Raw genomic sequence first — 12,330 nt, forward strand, 5'->3', positions numbered from 1 at the left:
AAACTTATTACGTCATAGATTATGTTTCTAGCTATTTCCCGTGACAGTGTCAATTTTGATTTGCTTAGTTTACAGATGTCTGTTTTCTTAATCCATATTTTTCAAGCTTTATAATAATAATTAATAAATTTAATTTCTTCAAGAACAAAATACATGTAAGGATCTGTCGCAGTGCGACTGAGTGACGCGAACGGTGACATTGGTAGCGGCGAGCTGCAAGTGTACCGCGCCGCCAATCAGTCCTGGTTCCCCGCCTGCATCAGCACACTGGACGAACCTACTGCCGTCAAACTTTGCTCCATGCTCGGATACTCGTGAGTAGCGTACTTGTGTGCTCTCTTCATAGACATTCGTTCTCTTACCCCATTTATCCGTCTTGGATATGCTTCTGCTGATGGAAGTTTAATATATTTATGGCCTCTGCCTATAACCTGGTAGCGATGAGGTCTTTACCACTACTATATATATATATATATATATATATATATATATATATATATATATATATATATATATATATATATAAGAGCTTCTAACCACTGATCTTTGTTTATTATATTAATTTAGTTACTATATAACACTGAGTGGTACTTGAGGTGATGAAAACGTCCTTGAAAAAAATTTAAGTGTAATATTCACCCCCGGCCCCAGCTGGGTGAACACGAGCTCCGTGGTGGGGGGGGCGGGCGCGCGCGCGGGCCGCGGCCGCGCGCACGTGCACGGCGTGGCGCAGTCGTACCGCGCCTTCCAGCGCAGCGAGGGCGGCCTGCTGCGCGAGCTGAAGGACTGCCGCCACGACACCAGCCGCGTGCACCTCGTCTGCAACAACTACGGTCGGTACCCTTAAAACCTTACGTTAACTCGTTACACGAAACGACTATGGCTTCACTTAAAATTTAATTTGCTCGCAATTGCCTTATTGTTGCACATCCTACATCCTATTCTTGAAAAGGATCCTGTGTAATCCGGAAAAGAGCACTCCAACGTTATTAAGTAGGTGATGTTTTATTAATGTTCACGAGAGTGAGAAGGGAAGGGTCGCCGCCTGACCATACTTTGAACTGTGTTTTTGTTTAGTTATATTTGACGGGCCGGTCGGCGTGGTTGGTAGATACTTGCCCTTCACGCCGAAGGTTGTGGGTTCGATTCCCACCCAGGACAGACATGTGTGTACATGAACATGTTTGTATGTCTTGAGTCTGGGTGCAATTATCTATATAAGTATGTATTTACAAAATAAAAGTAGTATATGTAGTACATCAGCTGTCTGACTTCCATAGTACAAGTTCTGCTTAGTATAGAATCTGATGGCCGTGTGTGAATAACATCCCAGGGTATTAATTATATTATTATTATATTGGAACAGACTAATAACAAGTCAGGACTTTTCATTGTCTTACCATGTTTTTAACCAAATCGTAATAAAATATAATTAATAACTTCTTGTTTAATTAATATATACATACTTTTTAGATATACAAATTTTAACTACAATCCAATAATACTCAAAACAGTCAATCAAATTAAAATAGAACAATCAAAGAACTTGATAAATATTAATAAGTAACCGCTATATAAAAAAAATGAAACTACGATTGTAGATAAAACTCTATAAGGTTTTTAATATATGTATGTTTATTCTTTAAATAAAAAATAATAGAATGAAATAATCGCTTAGCGTTAGAAATAGTTTTTTTATGGCATAATTACACGTGGTGGCTTGATCTCGATCGCGACACATACTTTTTTTTAATTATTAATTGTTCCATAGTAGATTTATTTAAATATATATGTGTACTTGTACAATTACCAGCAAATGTTACAATAATTACACACATTATACGACTTAAGCTTATTACACTTTTACTTTTAGGTAATTACAACATGCAATGTTATTATTGATATTAAAATTCCCACTCTTGGGCAAAGGCTATCTTTTTTTGGAGATGATTTAGAGGTTATATCAGCCAAACCCGAGGTACCCTAGACCTCGGGTTCTGGGGATTTATGAACTAACTAGACTAATTACCAAATAAAATCAAAAAAAAATTTATTCAAAGAGTCTTTTACAAGTACTTTTGGATCGTTAAGCGTTACCGGTTCGGAATGTAGATTCTACCAATAAGAACCAGCAAAAAACTTAGTAGTTACTCTTCTTTATATTTTACAAATATACAAATTTGTATTAATTACGTACACTTAATTCCTGCACGAGATCCAGCAATCATTCAATCCACGCATTTTTATCAGACATATATTCAATAACAGAGTAATAGGCTTATCATCTTGACCAGAACATGAGAATATTATTAAACAGATGCAAGTTACCTTAAGACTTATTTAACTCGAAATATAACGAAAGCTAGAGTGATTCGGTATTTAATAGCTTTGCTCGCTCCATCGCCGACTACATTCTAACTTAACAGTCGAGATTGCGGTCAAGAGAAAGAGACGGAAAAACTACGAATTCAATTTTAAAATCGACTCAATCGTACCCCAAATCGTATTATTTATTTAACAAACTTGATTTATTTCAGCAGTATTAAACAAATTTGTCACATAACAGTATAGTATAGGGAAGCTTAAATGGTCGACCATAATGCATGCGCAGCTGGCTTAATCGGATTGCAAGCGCGCGCTCAACCAACCGCGACTGTTTTGATTCACACATATGACTTCGCACGGAAATATTTCAAGAGATAGAATATATTATAAATCAAAAATTATTTTATTCCAATTCCTTTATTTAATATAACTGCTTCGCTTATTTAAATAATAGAAATTGCATGACATGAGATGAAATGGTGCAATAAAATTCTCCAAACAATTACATTTGAACTAATTATTACTGTAACTAATATATTAATAAATCATGAATACAATATTGAATAAATTAATAGCTTATTTATTGAGAAAGGCTATATAATAATATATATGAAGAGAAAGATATACAATATCAAAATACGGTCCGCGGGAGATCTAAATACGTTTAACGAGATTAAAACCGCGCGGGTCAGCTAGTTTTAAAATATTTATTTGTGAAATAATAAAACTAAACGATGGCATTACTCTGTAGCGGTTAATTAAACTCTTTATAGCACTCGGCTAAGCCGACCGCGCACTACGTTGCCCTCGATATGATTTCCATTATATTCAATTATTTTATCTATGAAAAGTTTTATCCAATGATATTCTACACAGTTTCAATAAAAGTTACTAAATATTCCATTGCTGCGCAAAGCGAAGCTGGATTGTATAAAATAAAATAACTGGCCTACTCTCCTTTTGAGGAAATGTTTAGAGCGTTTTCCACCACTTGATCTAATGTAGATACATGCGCATTAAAGTTTCATCTAATTATATTCTGTTTCGTTATTAAAATCCATGTATTTTAATATATAGATTGGAGATATTTATGGAACTCTCGGAAAAGTCGAGTTCAATGACCTCGCCATTCCTGTTTCGTAGTTTTTTTTATTAAAACTGAGCGAAGCACGCAGGAATGTTTACAAATTATGTGAGCCTCAGTTTACACTCGGTTTTATTTTAAACTGAGCACATTCCTCTCGTTTTATTGCGGGATGAAAAAATTTGAAAGTTAGTGAAAATGCGCCATTGTTTTCGTTTTCCGGATTTGTATTGACGGGAGAAATAGCTTTGAGTTTTTAATAGTAAAAAATGTTTCCCGTTATAAATCAAGTCGTGCTACTTTGTTAGAAGTTATACAAACATTTTTATTCAACTGATTTTATATAATTTTTTCATTGCTTCAAAGTTTAAGCTAAACTTAAGCACCCCTTATTTTATGTATTACAATAGGACTTTAAACGCGTTTTACCTTTTTCGTTCGACGTTTCAACAGAAACTGTACTTATAACTACAAATTTTAAGGTGTATCTTGTTTTTATTTCTCTAAATGCGTTTTTTTCACAAACTTGAATTTTTATCTTAATTCACTTTATTCTGAACCGTAATATATTCTGCAACAGAGTTTAAAAATTAATTTACATAAATGTATACTCGTAGTTACTATTTTAACTAATATTTTGGGTTTAAACCCAAAAAGCATCTCGTGATTGGCGGTGAACGAAAACATCGTATTGTCCAACCCGCATTGGAGCAGCGTGGTGAAGTAAATTTCAAACCTTTTCCTCGAAAAGGAGAAGAGACAATGAGACATTCACAGGCTGTTACTTTACTACTTTAAATTTAGGTATAGCTTATGTTTCATTGTAAATGAAACGCTCGCTTTATGTGAGAAATAAATTCTTTAAACCTAATTATATTGAATAATATCTATCTACATTAAACAAAATATAAATAAACAAACAAACAAAATAATAATATAATAATAACATATAAATTAAAGAATAATAATAACCGCGTGTCCCAAAACGGATCTTTTATGAGAGAAAGCTAAACACAATAAGCCATAATTAATTTCGAATCCCTAAGGAAAACAGGCCGACTCGACAACACTGATGAAAACAGTCAATCAACGCTTTATCAAATAAACAAAATGAGCAAACATTGCCTTTATTTACTCACATGTTTCGGGTGAGCACGTAGGTAACGTGTTCTGTCACGTTATAACAGGTAAGATATTTCTATACACAAGTCAAGTGCGAAATTCTCTTGAAGCATGATTGTGTGTTTATTGTATATTCGCTAAACACACACACACAACCCTACTTGGTGATAGGGCTTTGCAAGGTCTCGGTAAGTACCACCCACTCATTAAATATTGTACCGCCAAATAGCAATACTCAATAATGCTGTGTTCCGATTGAAAGGGTGAGTGAACCAGTGAAACTTGGCAAAAAGAACATATCATTGTTCCCAAGGATAGTGACGCATTGGCGATGATGTCCACCTGACGGATCTCGATCTTTGATCTTATGAATACTATGTGTATTTTTTTATTTTTTTTTATATGCCCCGGGATGGCAAATGACTCTACTCCACCTGATGGTAAGTGGTAGTAGAGTCCAAACGCGACGACGGCCAGTACAGTCGGGAAGAATGTTCTGTACTAGCCGTCCCCGCCTTGCCGGCCCGCAAGATGCCTCTTCACGCTTCGTTTGAAGGAACCCGGGTTGTAAGAGGAGGGGAACACGTGAGCTGGTAAGGAATTCCATTTTTTGGTAGTGCGACAAAGAAAGGAGTTGCCAAATTTCTTTGTGCGCGATGGAATTGATGTCACAGTTAGGCGGTGACATCGAGAACCAGCTCGCGTGGACTTAAGAAGGAAGGGGGAAGCAGGAATTAGAGATAATAATTCCTCAGAGCACTCGCCGTGATACAGTCGATAGAAAGCGCTCAGTTCTGCTATCTCGCGACGCAATTGTAAAGGTTCAAGGGTGTGTGTGACCTTTTCGTCGCCAATAATGCGTACTGCACGTCGCTGCAACCGGTCCAAGGCCTCCAGTAGGTACTTAGCGGAGCCATACCAAAGGTTCGAGCAATATTCAACGCAAGACCGTACCTGTGTTTTGTATAACAGGCACAGTTGTTGTGGCGTGAAAAAACGTCGCACCTTGTTCAGAACTCCGAGTTTCCGTGAAGCTGTTTTTATAATAGCCTCGATGTAATCCCTTGGACTAAGGTCGCAGCGAACGTCCATCCCCAGCATGGCGATTTTGCTTTGTATCATCAGCGGTGTGCCACAGAGGGAGGGATGAGGGTAAAATGGTGACTTTTTCGCTGTGAGAGCGCATACCTGTGTTTTCTTGGCATTAAACTCAACAAGATTATCAGAACCCCATTTGGCGATGAGCTCTAACGTCCTATCGAGTTTAATGACAAGATTCTCCCGCCTCTCCTCAGTTTCAGCCCGCCCAGCCACTGCGCGTCCGTGGTATCCACCATGCACTGTACTATCATCTGCATAGCAATGTATGTTCCCAAGAGAGAGCATATCATTGATATGCAAAAGAAAGAGTGTGGGAGATAGCACAGATCCCTGGGGGACCCCAGCATTCACTACATAGAATTGTGAAACGCAACCATCAAGTAAAACACGAAGGCTACGCTTGTGTAGGAAGCTGGCAATCCAGGTGCATAGCTGAGCAGGCAGACCATATGCCGGTAGCTTGGAGAGAAGACTTCTGTGCCAGACCCTGTCGAAAGCCTTGGAGATATCGAGGCTGACAGCCAACGATTCTCCATGCTTGTCGATAGCTTCACCCCAGAGGTGTGTTACGTACGCTAGAAGATCACCTGTGGACCGTTTTGGTCGAAACTCGTACTGACGATCATTAATTAGACAGTGATCTTCTAGGTAATGGATCAGTTGGTTGTTTAGAATCCGTTCCATCACCTTACAAAGTACTGAGGTGATAGCTATTGGTCGATAATTTGCCGGGTCAGACCGATCCCCTTTTTTGCGAACCGCTTGCACATTACCTCTTCTCCAAGCCTCCGGCACACATCCCAAAGAGAGAGAAAGTTGGAACAGGCGCGTTAACACAGGAGACAGCTCCGCTGCGCACTTCTTCAGCACTATGGCTGGTATTCCATCGGGACCGCTAGCTTTCCGTACATCAAGTGATTGCAGCTCCGCACGCACATCACGTTGCCTGATTTTGATGTCAGGCATCGTGTGGCCACATGAAGGTATTGTTGGTGGCAGCGCACTACAATCATCGATCACAGAGTTGTCGGCAAAGAGTTTAGCCAGGAGGTCGGCTTTCTCCTGCGGACTGTGAGCTAGCGATCCGTCCGGATTTCTGAGCGGTGGCAGCGAAGGTTGGCAGAAATTGTTTTGCACAGACTTGGTCAGACGCCAGAAGCTACGGGAGCCCCTGGGATGCGAAATAATATCGTTAAGAAATTTGGAGATTTAATTTTTCCATTTGCAAAACTGAATACAATAAATTAAATTGTACATACAGGTGCACAATAAATAAAAATTAATCAATTGCATCCTGATAGATGTATTATGATGAGTAATGTGTCTTAAATAATAAAGAACTAATAACATTTTTATAACAATATGATAATAATTCGCTTCGCTATGATAATTAATGTCACACTCTGAAACTAATTTTTGAAAACTTAATAATGCAACATTCACGATAAATTCGAATTGACATTAGACAAATATCCAAATACAACATTTGAGTTTTTACTTGAAATTTTTCGTTTGAATTTTTACTTTTCTCATATATTACTCTCTGACGTATACAGATAAATCTTTGGAGTGGGCTTGGTGTTTGTTGACATTATATAGACAATGTAAATATTAATTAATGTATCCACGAAATTATATAGATAATTACTTTATTCTCGTTTAATTAATCCTATTAGCTGATACTTTAATTCATTAATACTCTTGTCGTAAAACGTTCCCGAGGGTAAAAAATGTAAGATGTATTAATTTCGATCAAGTAAACTTAATTAATGAACGGATCTTATTACAGTCTTTATATTTCTCTTAGAAATTTGTCAAAGTTCGGCAATAAGTCAGATTTTGCCGAGAGATGGGAGGAGAGTGGGCGTATGGAAGCATAACTTGCATAATATATCTTTTAATTGAAACGACAGCGCCCAATTAATTTCATTATCGACTTTGGGTTAACTTAATAGTATTTATTTATACTTTATTAATAAATTAATTATATAGATGTCGAGAAATGACACAATTTTGATTTGGGATATTGTCGGATGTTATCATATTGAAAGTTGTAAACATAAATACAATAATACGTTTTTTTTAAATCATTGACTTCTTTCGTCGATTCTTCTCAGATATTTAAACAAAATGTTCATAAAAATGTTTAGGTGCTATTAGTATTAGTATACGTCACTAATTTTGTAATATCGCGAAGACAGATTTATCAATACTTAAAAAGACTTGATACAACTAAAGGGACAGGTTATGATAATATCCCTCCTATATTTATTTCTAAATGTGCAGGGGTACTAAGTTTCCCTTTATATTTATTATACAACGAATCACTTCGCTCAGGTGTTTTTCCCGATAAGTGGAAAATAGCTAGGATCGTACCAGTATATAAGTCCAAGGGTAGTGAGTGCATTGAGAATTATAGACCGATTTCCATACTTTCCACTTTTGCCAAAGTATTTGAAGCAATAGTTTACCCATATCTAGAATGTCATGTAAAGCAAATGAATAATAATAACCAGCATGGCTTTATAAAGGGTCGATCTACAACATCAAATCTTGTTTCGTACAGTGAATTCATTGTGCCAGCTATTGATAACCACAAGCAAGTTGACGCAATTTATACCGATTTAACCAAGGCTTTCGACAAAGTTTCGCACGATATTTTACTCTTAAAACTAAGCAAGTACGGATTCAATGGTAATATGCTTGAGTGGTTCAAATCATATTTATACAATAGACAACAATTTGTTGTCTTAAAAGGTTTTAGCTCGAGTCTATATAAAGCCTGCTCCGGGGTTCCTCAAGGGTCACACTTAGGACCTTGGCTCTTTAATATCTTCATTAATGATATTTGCGATACGGTACATTATAGTAGAGTATTTTTATTTGCGGACGATTTAAAATTAACAAAAGTAATAAACAACTTAGCTGACTCAGAGCTCTTACAGGTGGATATTAATGCTATATATAATTGGTGTAAAAATAATAAAATGGAATTAAACGTCAGTAAATGCAAGCATATAAAATTTACGCGAAATCTCAATATAATCAAAACAATATATAGCATTGATAACATCAAGTTGGAGGAAGTTTTTGAAATAAGTGATTTGGGTGTCATTTTTGATGACAAGCTTACTTTTGTCCCGCACTTCAATAAAATAATTACGAAAAGTTCCAAAACGTTAGGATTTTTAATTAGAAATGGTAAACACTTCACGAATAACACGAAAAAAATAATCTATAACGCTTACGTGCGTAATGTACTGGAGTACGGTAGTGTTGTGTGGAATTCTTGTTACAATGTACATCGTCTGCGTATAGAGAGAATACAGAAGCGATTTGTATATCATCTATCCAGAAACAAAAAAACCTCATACAATAAATCTAATAAAAATTACAGCAATCTCTTGAAAGACTTTAATATGGATAGTCTCTCTGTACGCAGACAATTATTAGATCTCTCTTTCCTATTTAAGATAATTCGTAACGAGATCGACTGTACTTACTTACTTGAAAAGATATACTATCGTATTCCAAGGCGCAATGTTCGTAGTTTTCTGGGCACTTTTGATGTCAGAATATCAAAAACGAAATTAGGATGTAATGCACCAATGCCTAGATCATCACGGTTGTACAATGGTTTTTGTCAAGATCTAGATATTTTTAATGACTCTGCCATGATTTATCGTAAACGGGTGCTAGAATTGTTGAGAGATGCAAATAAATAATAAATAAATAAATAAATAATAAATAATGTTATCTTAATTTTATTTTGTATTAATTAGTATATTTTAAGTAATTTTTTTATAACGTAAACTTTGCATGAATTTAATGAATTATTTAATTTTAATTTGTACCTATATCAATTTCAAACTATTTGTGTTATTAATTTTAATTTTATTAAGTGCATGTTTATTTTTTTATGATCTTTAATTTGTACCAATTTGGACTTTTTTTTTTTAATCTTTCTACTCATGTTGCTATAATTATGTGTTAATGTATTTTTAAAACAAATATTGTAATTGTTGTGGCTACTTTAAAAAGCTTCACATGTTAGCTATTTTCACTAAATTGTTTTACATTTGTCATTAAAACATGTAGTAGCTACTAGTGGTCCTTAAAATAAATAAAATAAAAAAAAAAATACGTGCTTATTATGATTACAATATTTTATTGATTGAAATTGATGAAATATGGTTACACTCTGCGCAAATTTAGTTGGCACCATCACCTCGTGAGGGTTAGTTCGCGACAAAAAATATATCCATTATTTTAATTATAATACGACATTGGTAATATTTGTATTTACATAATGTATGTTTGGAAAATAAAATAAATAAAAACATAAGTTAGATTTCACGGTCAACAGGGCGTTATCGATATAAAAACAGATGTCGTAACGTAAGTCCTACTTTTAGTGGCTATTAGGAAAAATGCAAATTTTTTGATTATTTATATGGAAAAAGTTTCTTCGACGTCTCTTTTAACTATAAATTACTTTATTAGTGGAGAAAAGGCAGTTTAGCGAGTAGCGCGTCTGAATGTCTGTGAGGAAAATCGTAGAGAGCTCGTAATCATTGAATAACGGGTAAACCACTCATATAATTTACTTCAGGACGTTAAAAGATAAATGAATTATAACCATAAATTAAAAACGTGAAATCTCAATAGTGCTTGTCCGGTTTGGATCCAAAATTTTTCTTAGACTTTTTTTTTCTCGCAATTGCTCGCAGGAAGAGGTCTTGATCAACTTCACGTAACAGGCTAAATTAGTTCATCTCGTTTTATTAAGCTTTACTATTTTATAGCGAATTTTATTTCATAAAGAAATATTACTTTATTCAGTTTATTTATTATTACGCAAATTTTGGAGTAAAATAATGCGATTGAACGTTAGGCTTCGGACGCCAAATTGTTTCAAATAAAGGGATAGTGGATCATAAGACGGACTTATGCTTAAAATACAGATACGTTTCTTTGTTCGATGAGCTAACTAACATATATAATAGCTATACCCGTATGCGAAATGACTAAATCATATATATATTTTGGTAATCATTAATGAGTAGTCTCATGTATTTGTACAAAGTATGGCCGCAGATAAAAACTCGCGGTTACTCGAGCTTCTATCCTTTAAATAAAACCTTTCACATTTCATCCGTGGAGAGTGACGCTCGTTGACTCCGCAAGAAAAATACTCTGAGAAAGTAATCTCTTAAACAAATAGCCAGAGATGTTTGAGCGGATTCCAGCAAAGACGCTGTTTATCATGAAAATTCGTCACGCCCACATATATATATTAAATATATCGAATTTATCCTTTTAAAAATACTCGTAGATGCTTTTTTGACCATCATTATCGTGTTCATTTCTTTTTATTTACACCTCCCTCTTCAATTTCAGTTAAAAAATTTTTAGTTATTTATAAAAATTAAAATTAATTACATTTCAAAATTAAAGTGCACTCTATTTCAGAGGAGAGTTTATTAGAATAAGGTGATGTGAAGTGAAGTAGAACTAGTGAGCCAAAGTTTCTAGGCAGCACACAATACGATTTTTTTGGATTACTGATAACAACATTTAGAACATGTACTGTTAAAATAAATAATTAATTAATATCACGAATATTAGCTTTTCATGAAAACAAATAGCCGTAGCCGATGGCCTAGTGGTTAGAACGCGTGAATCTTAACCGATGATCATGGGTTCAAACCCGGGCAAGCACCTCTGAATTTCAAAAATTATTTGTGTTTATAATTCATCTCGTGCTTGACCGTGAAGGAAAACATCGTGAGGAAACCTGCATGTGTCTAATTTCATTGAAATTATGCCACATGTGTACCAACCCGCATTAGAGCAGCGTGGTGGAATAAGCCCCAAACTTTCTCCTCAAAAAGGGCCTCCTCTCCCTTTTTGAGTCCAGCAATGGGACATTTACAGGCTGTTACTGTATGAAAACAAATAGTGTAAGTAATATATGATTGTATTTACAGATAAATAATTTTATGTGTATATAGTCGCGTGTAGCAACTTCTTTTTTATAAATATTAATCCCGTAAGTTTTTACCGTAATTCCGTCTGTGTGGTTCTTGAAAATTAATTTATATCAAGATAACGTTCTTAGAATATCTTGTGTTTCAAAGATATATTCAACACTAATTCTTATTAGAAGTTGCCAAGATTACAGTCAACGTTTTCTGTTCACTTGCATCTTGGAATTTACGTAAAATAACAGCAAGTTAGCTTTTTAATGCCGGACAAAGATCGTTTCTAAATATAAAACAATTTAATTAGGTTAAATATCAGGAGCTTACACAGCTTTTAGACAGCCTCGTAAGACCCGGAGGTCTGCGGCCTTACATCTGTCGGTCCTGGGTTAAAATCCCAGGTTGGGCCAATTAACAGATATTAGGTTTTTCTGTCAAAAATTCTCAGTAGCAGCCCGGAGTCTAGAAGTTGGAAGCGTGTACACTCCCCTGCCTCGAAAAGCACGTAAAGCCTTCGGTCCTGCGCCTGAACTCTGTCCGGTCGTGTCGGATTGCCGTCCCATCGTATTGTAAGAGTTAGGGAATAGAGAGTGCACATGTGTTTGCGGACGCATTTGTACACTATAATATGTCCTGCGCAGTTGGTTAATCTATCTTTAGATATTAGATTAGGCCGCCTTGGCCGAAATTGATCTGGAGGACATTATAATTTTA

The 12,330-nt window shown here is 35.5% G+C and overlaps 1 protein-coding gene across 1 annotated transcript in view; it reads left to right on the top strand.

Moving 5' to 3' along the window:
- The window catches only part of LOC126770699 (atrial natriuretic peptide-converting enzyme), a 111,063-nt gene that overhangs the window by 80,020 nt on the left and 18,713 nt on the right, over nucleotides 1-12,330 (top strand). The window contains exons 10-11 of the mRNA XM_050490208.1: nucleotides 173-314; nucleotides 652-833. Coding sequence (XP_050346165.1) covers nucleotides 173-314; nucleotides 652-833 — 324 coding nt within the window. The remainder of the gene's footprint in view (nucleotides 1-172; nucleotides 315-651; nucleotides 834-12,330) is intronic.

The sequence above is a fragment of the Nymphalis io genome, chromosome 1 (assembly GCF_905147045.1).
Source record: "Nymphalis io chromosome 1, ilAglIoxx1.1, whole genome shotgun sequence".
Classification (NCBI taxonomy): domain Eukaryota; kingdom Metazoa; phylum Arthropoda; class Insecta; order Lepidoptera; family Nymphalidae; genus Nymphalis; species Nymphalis io.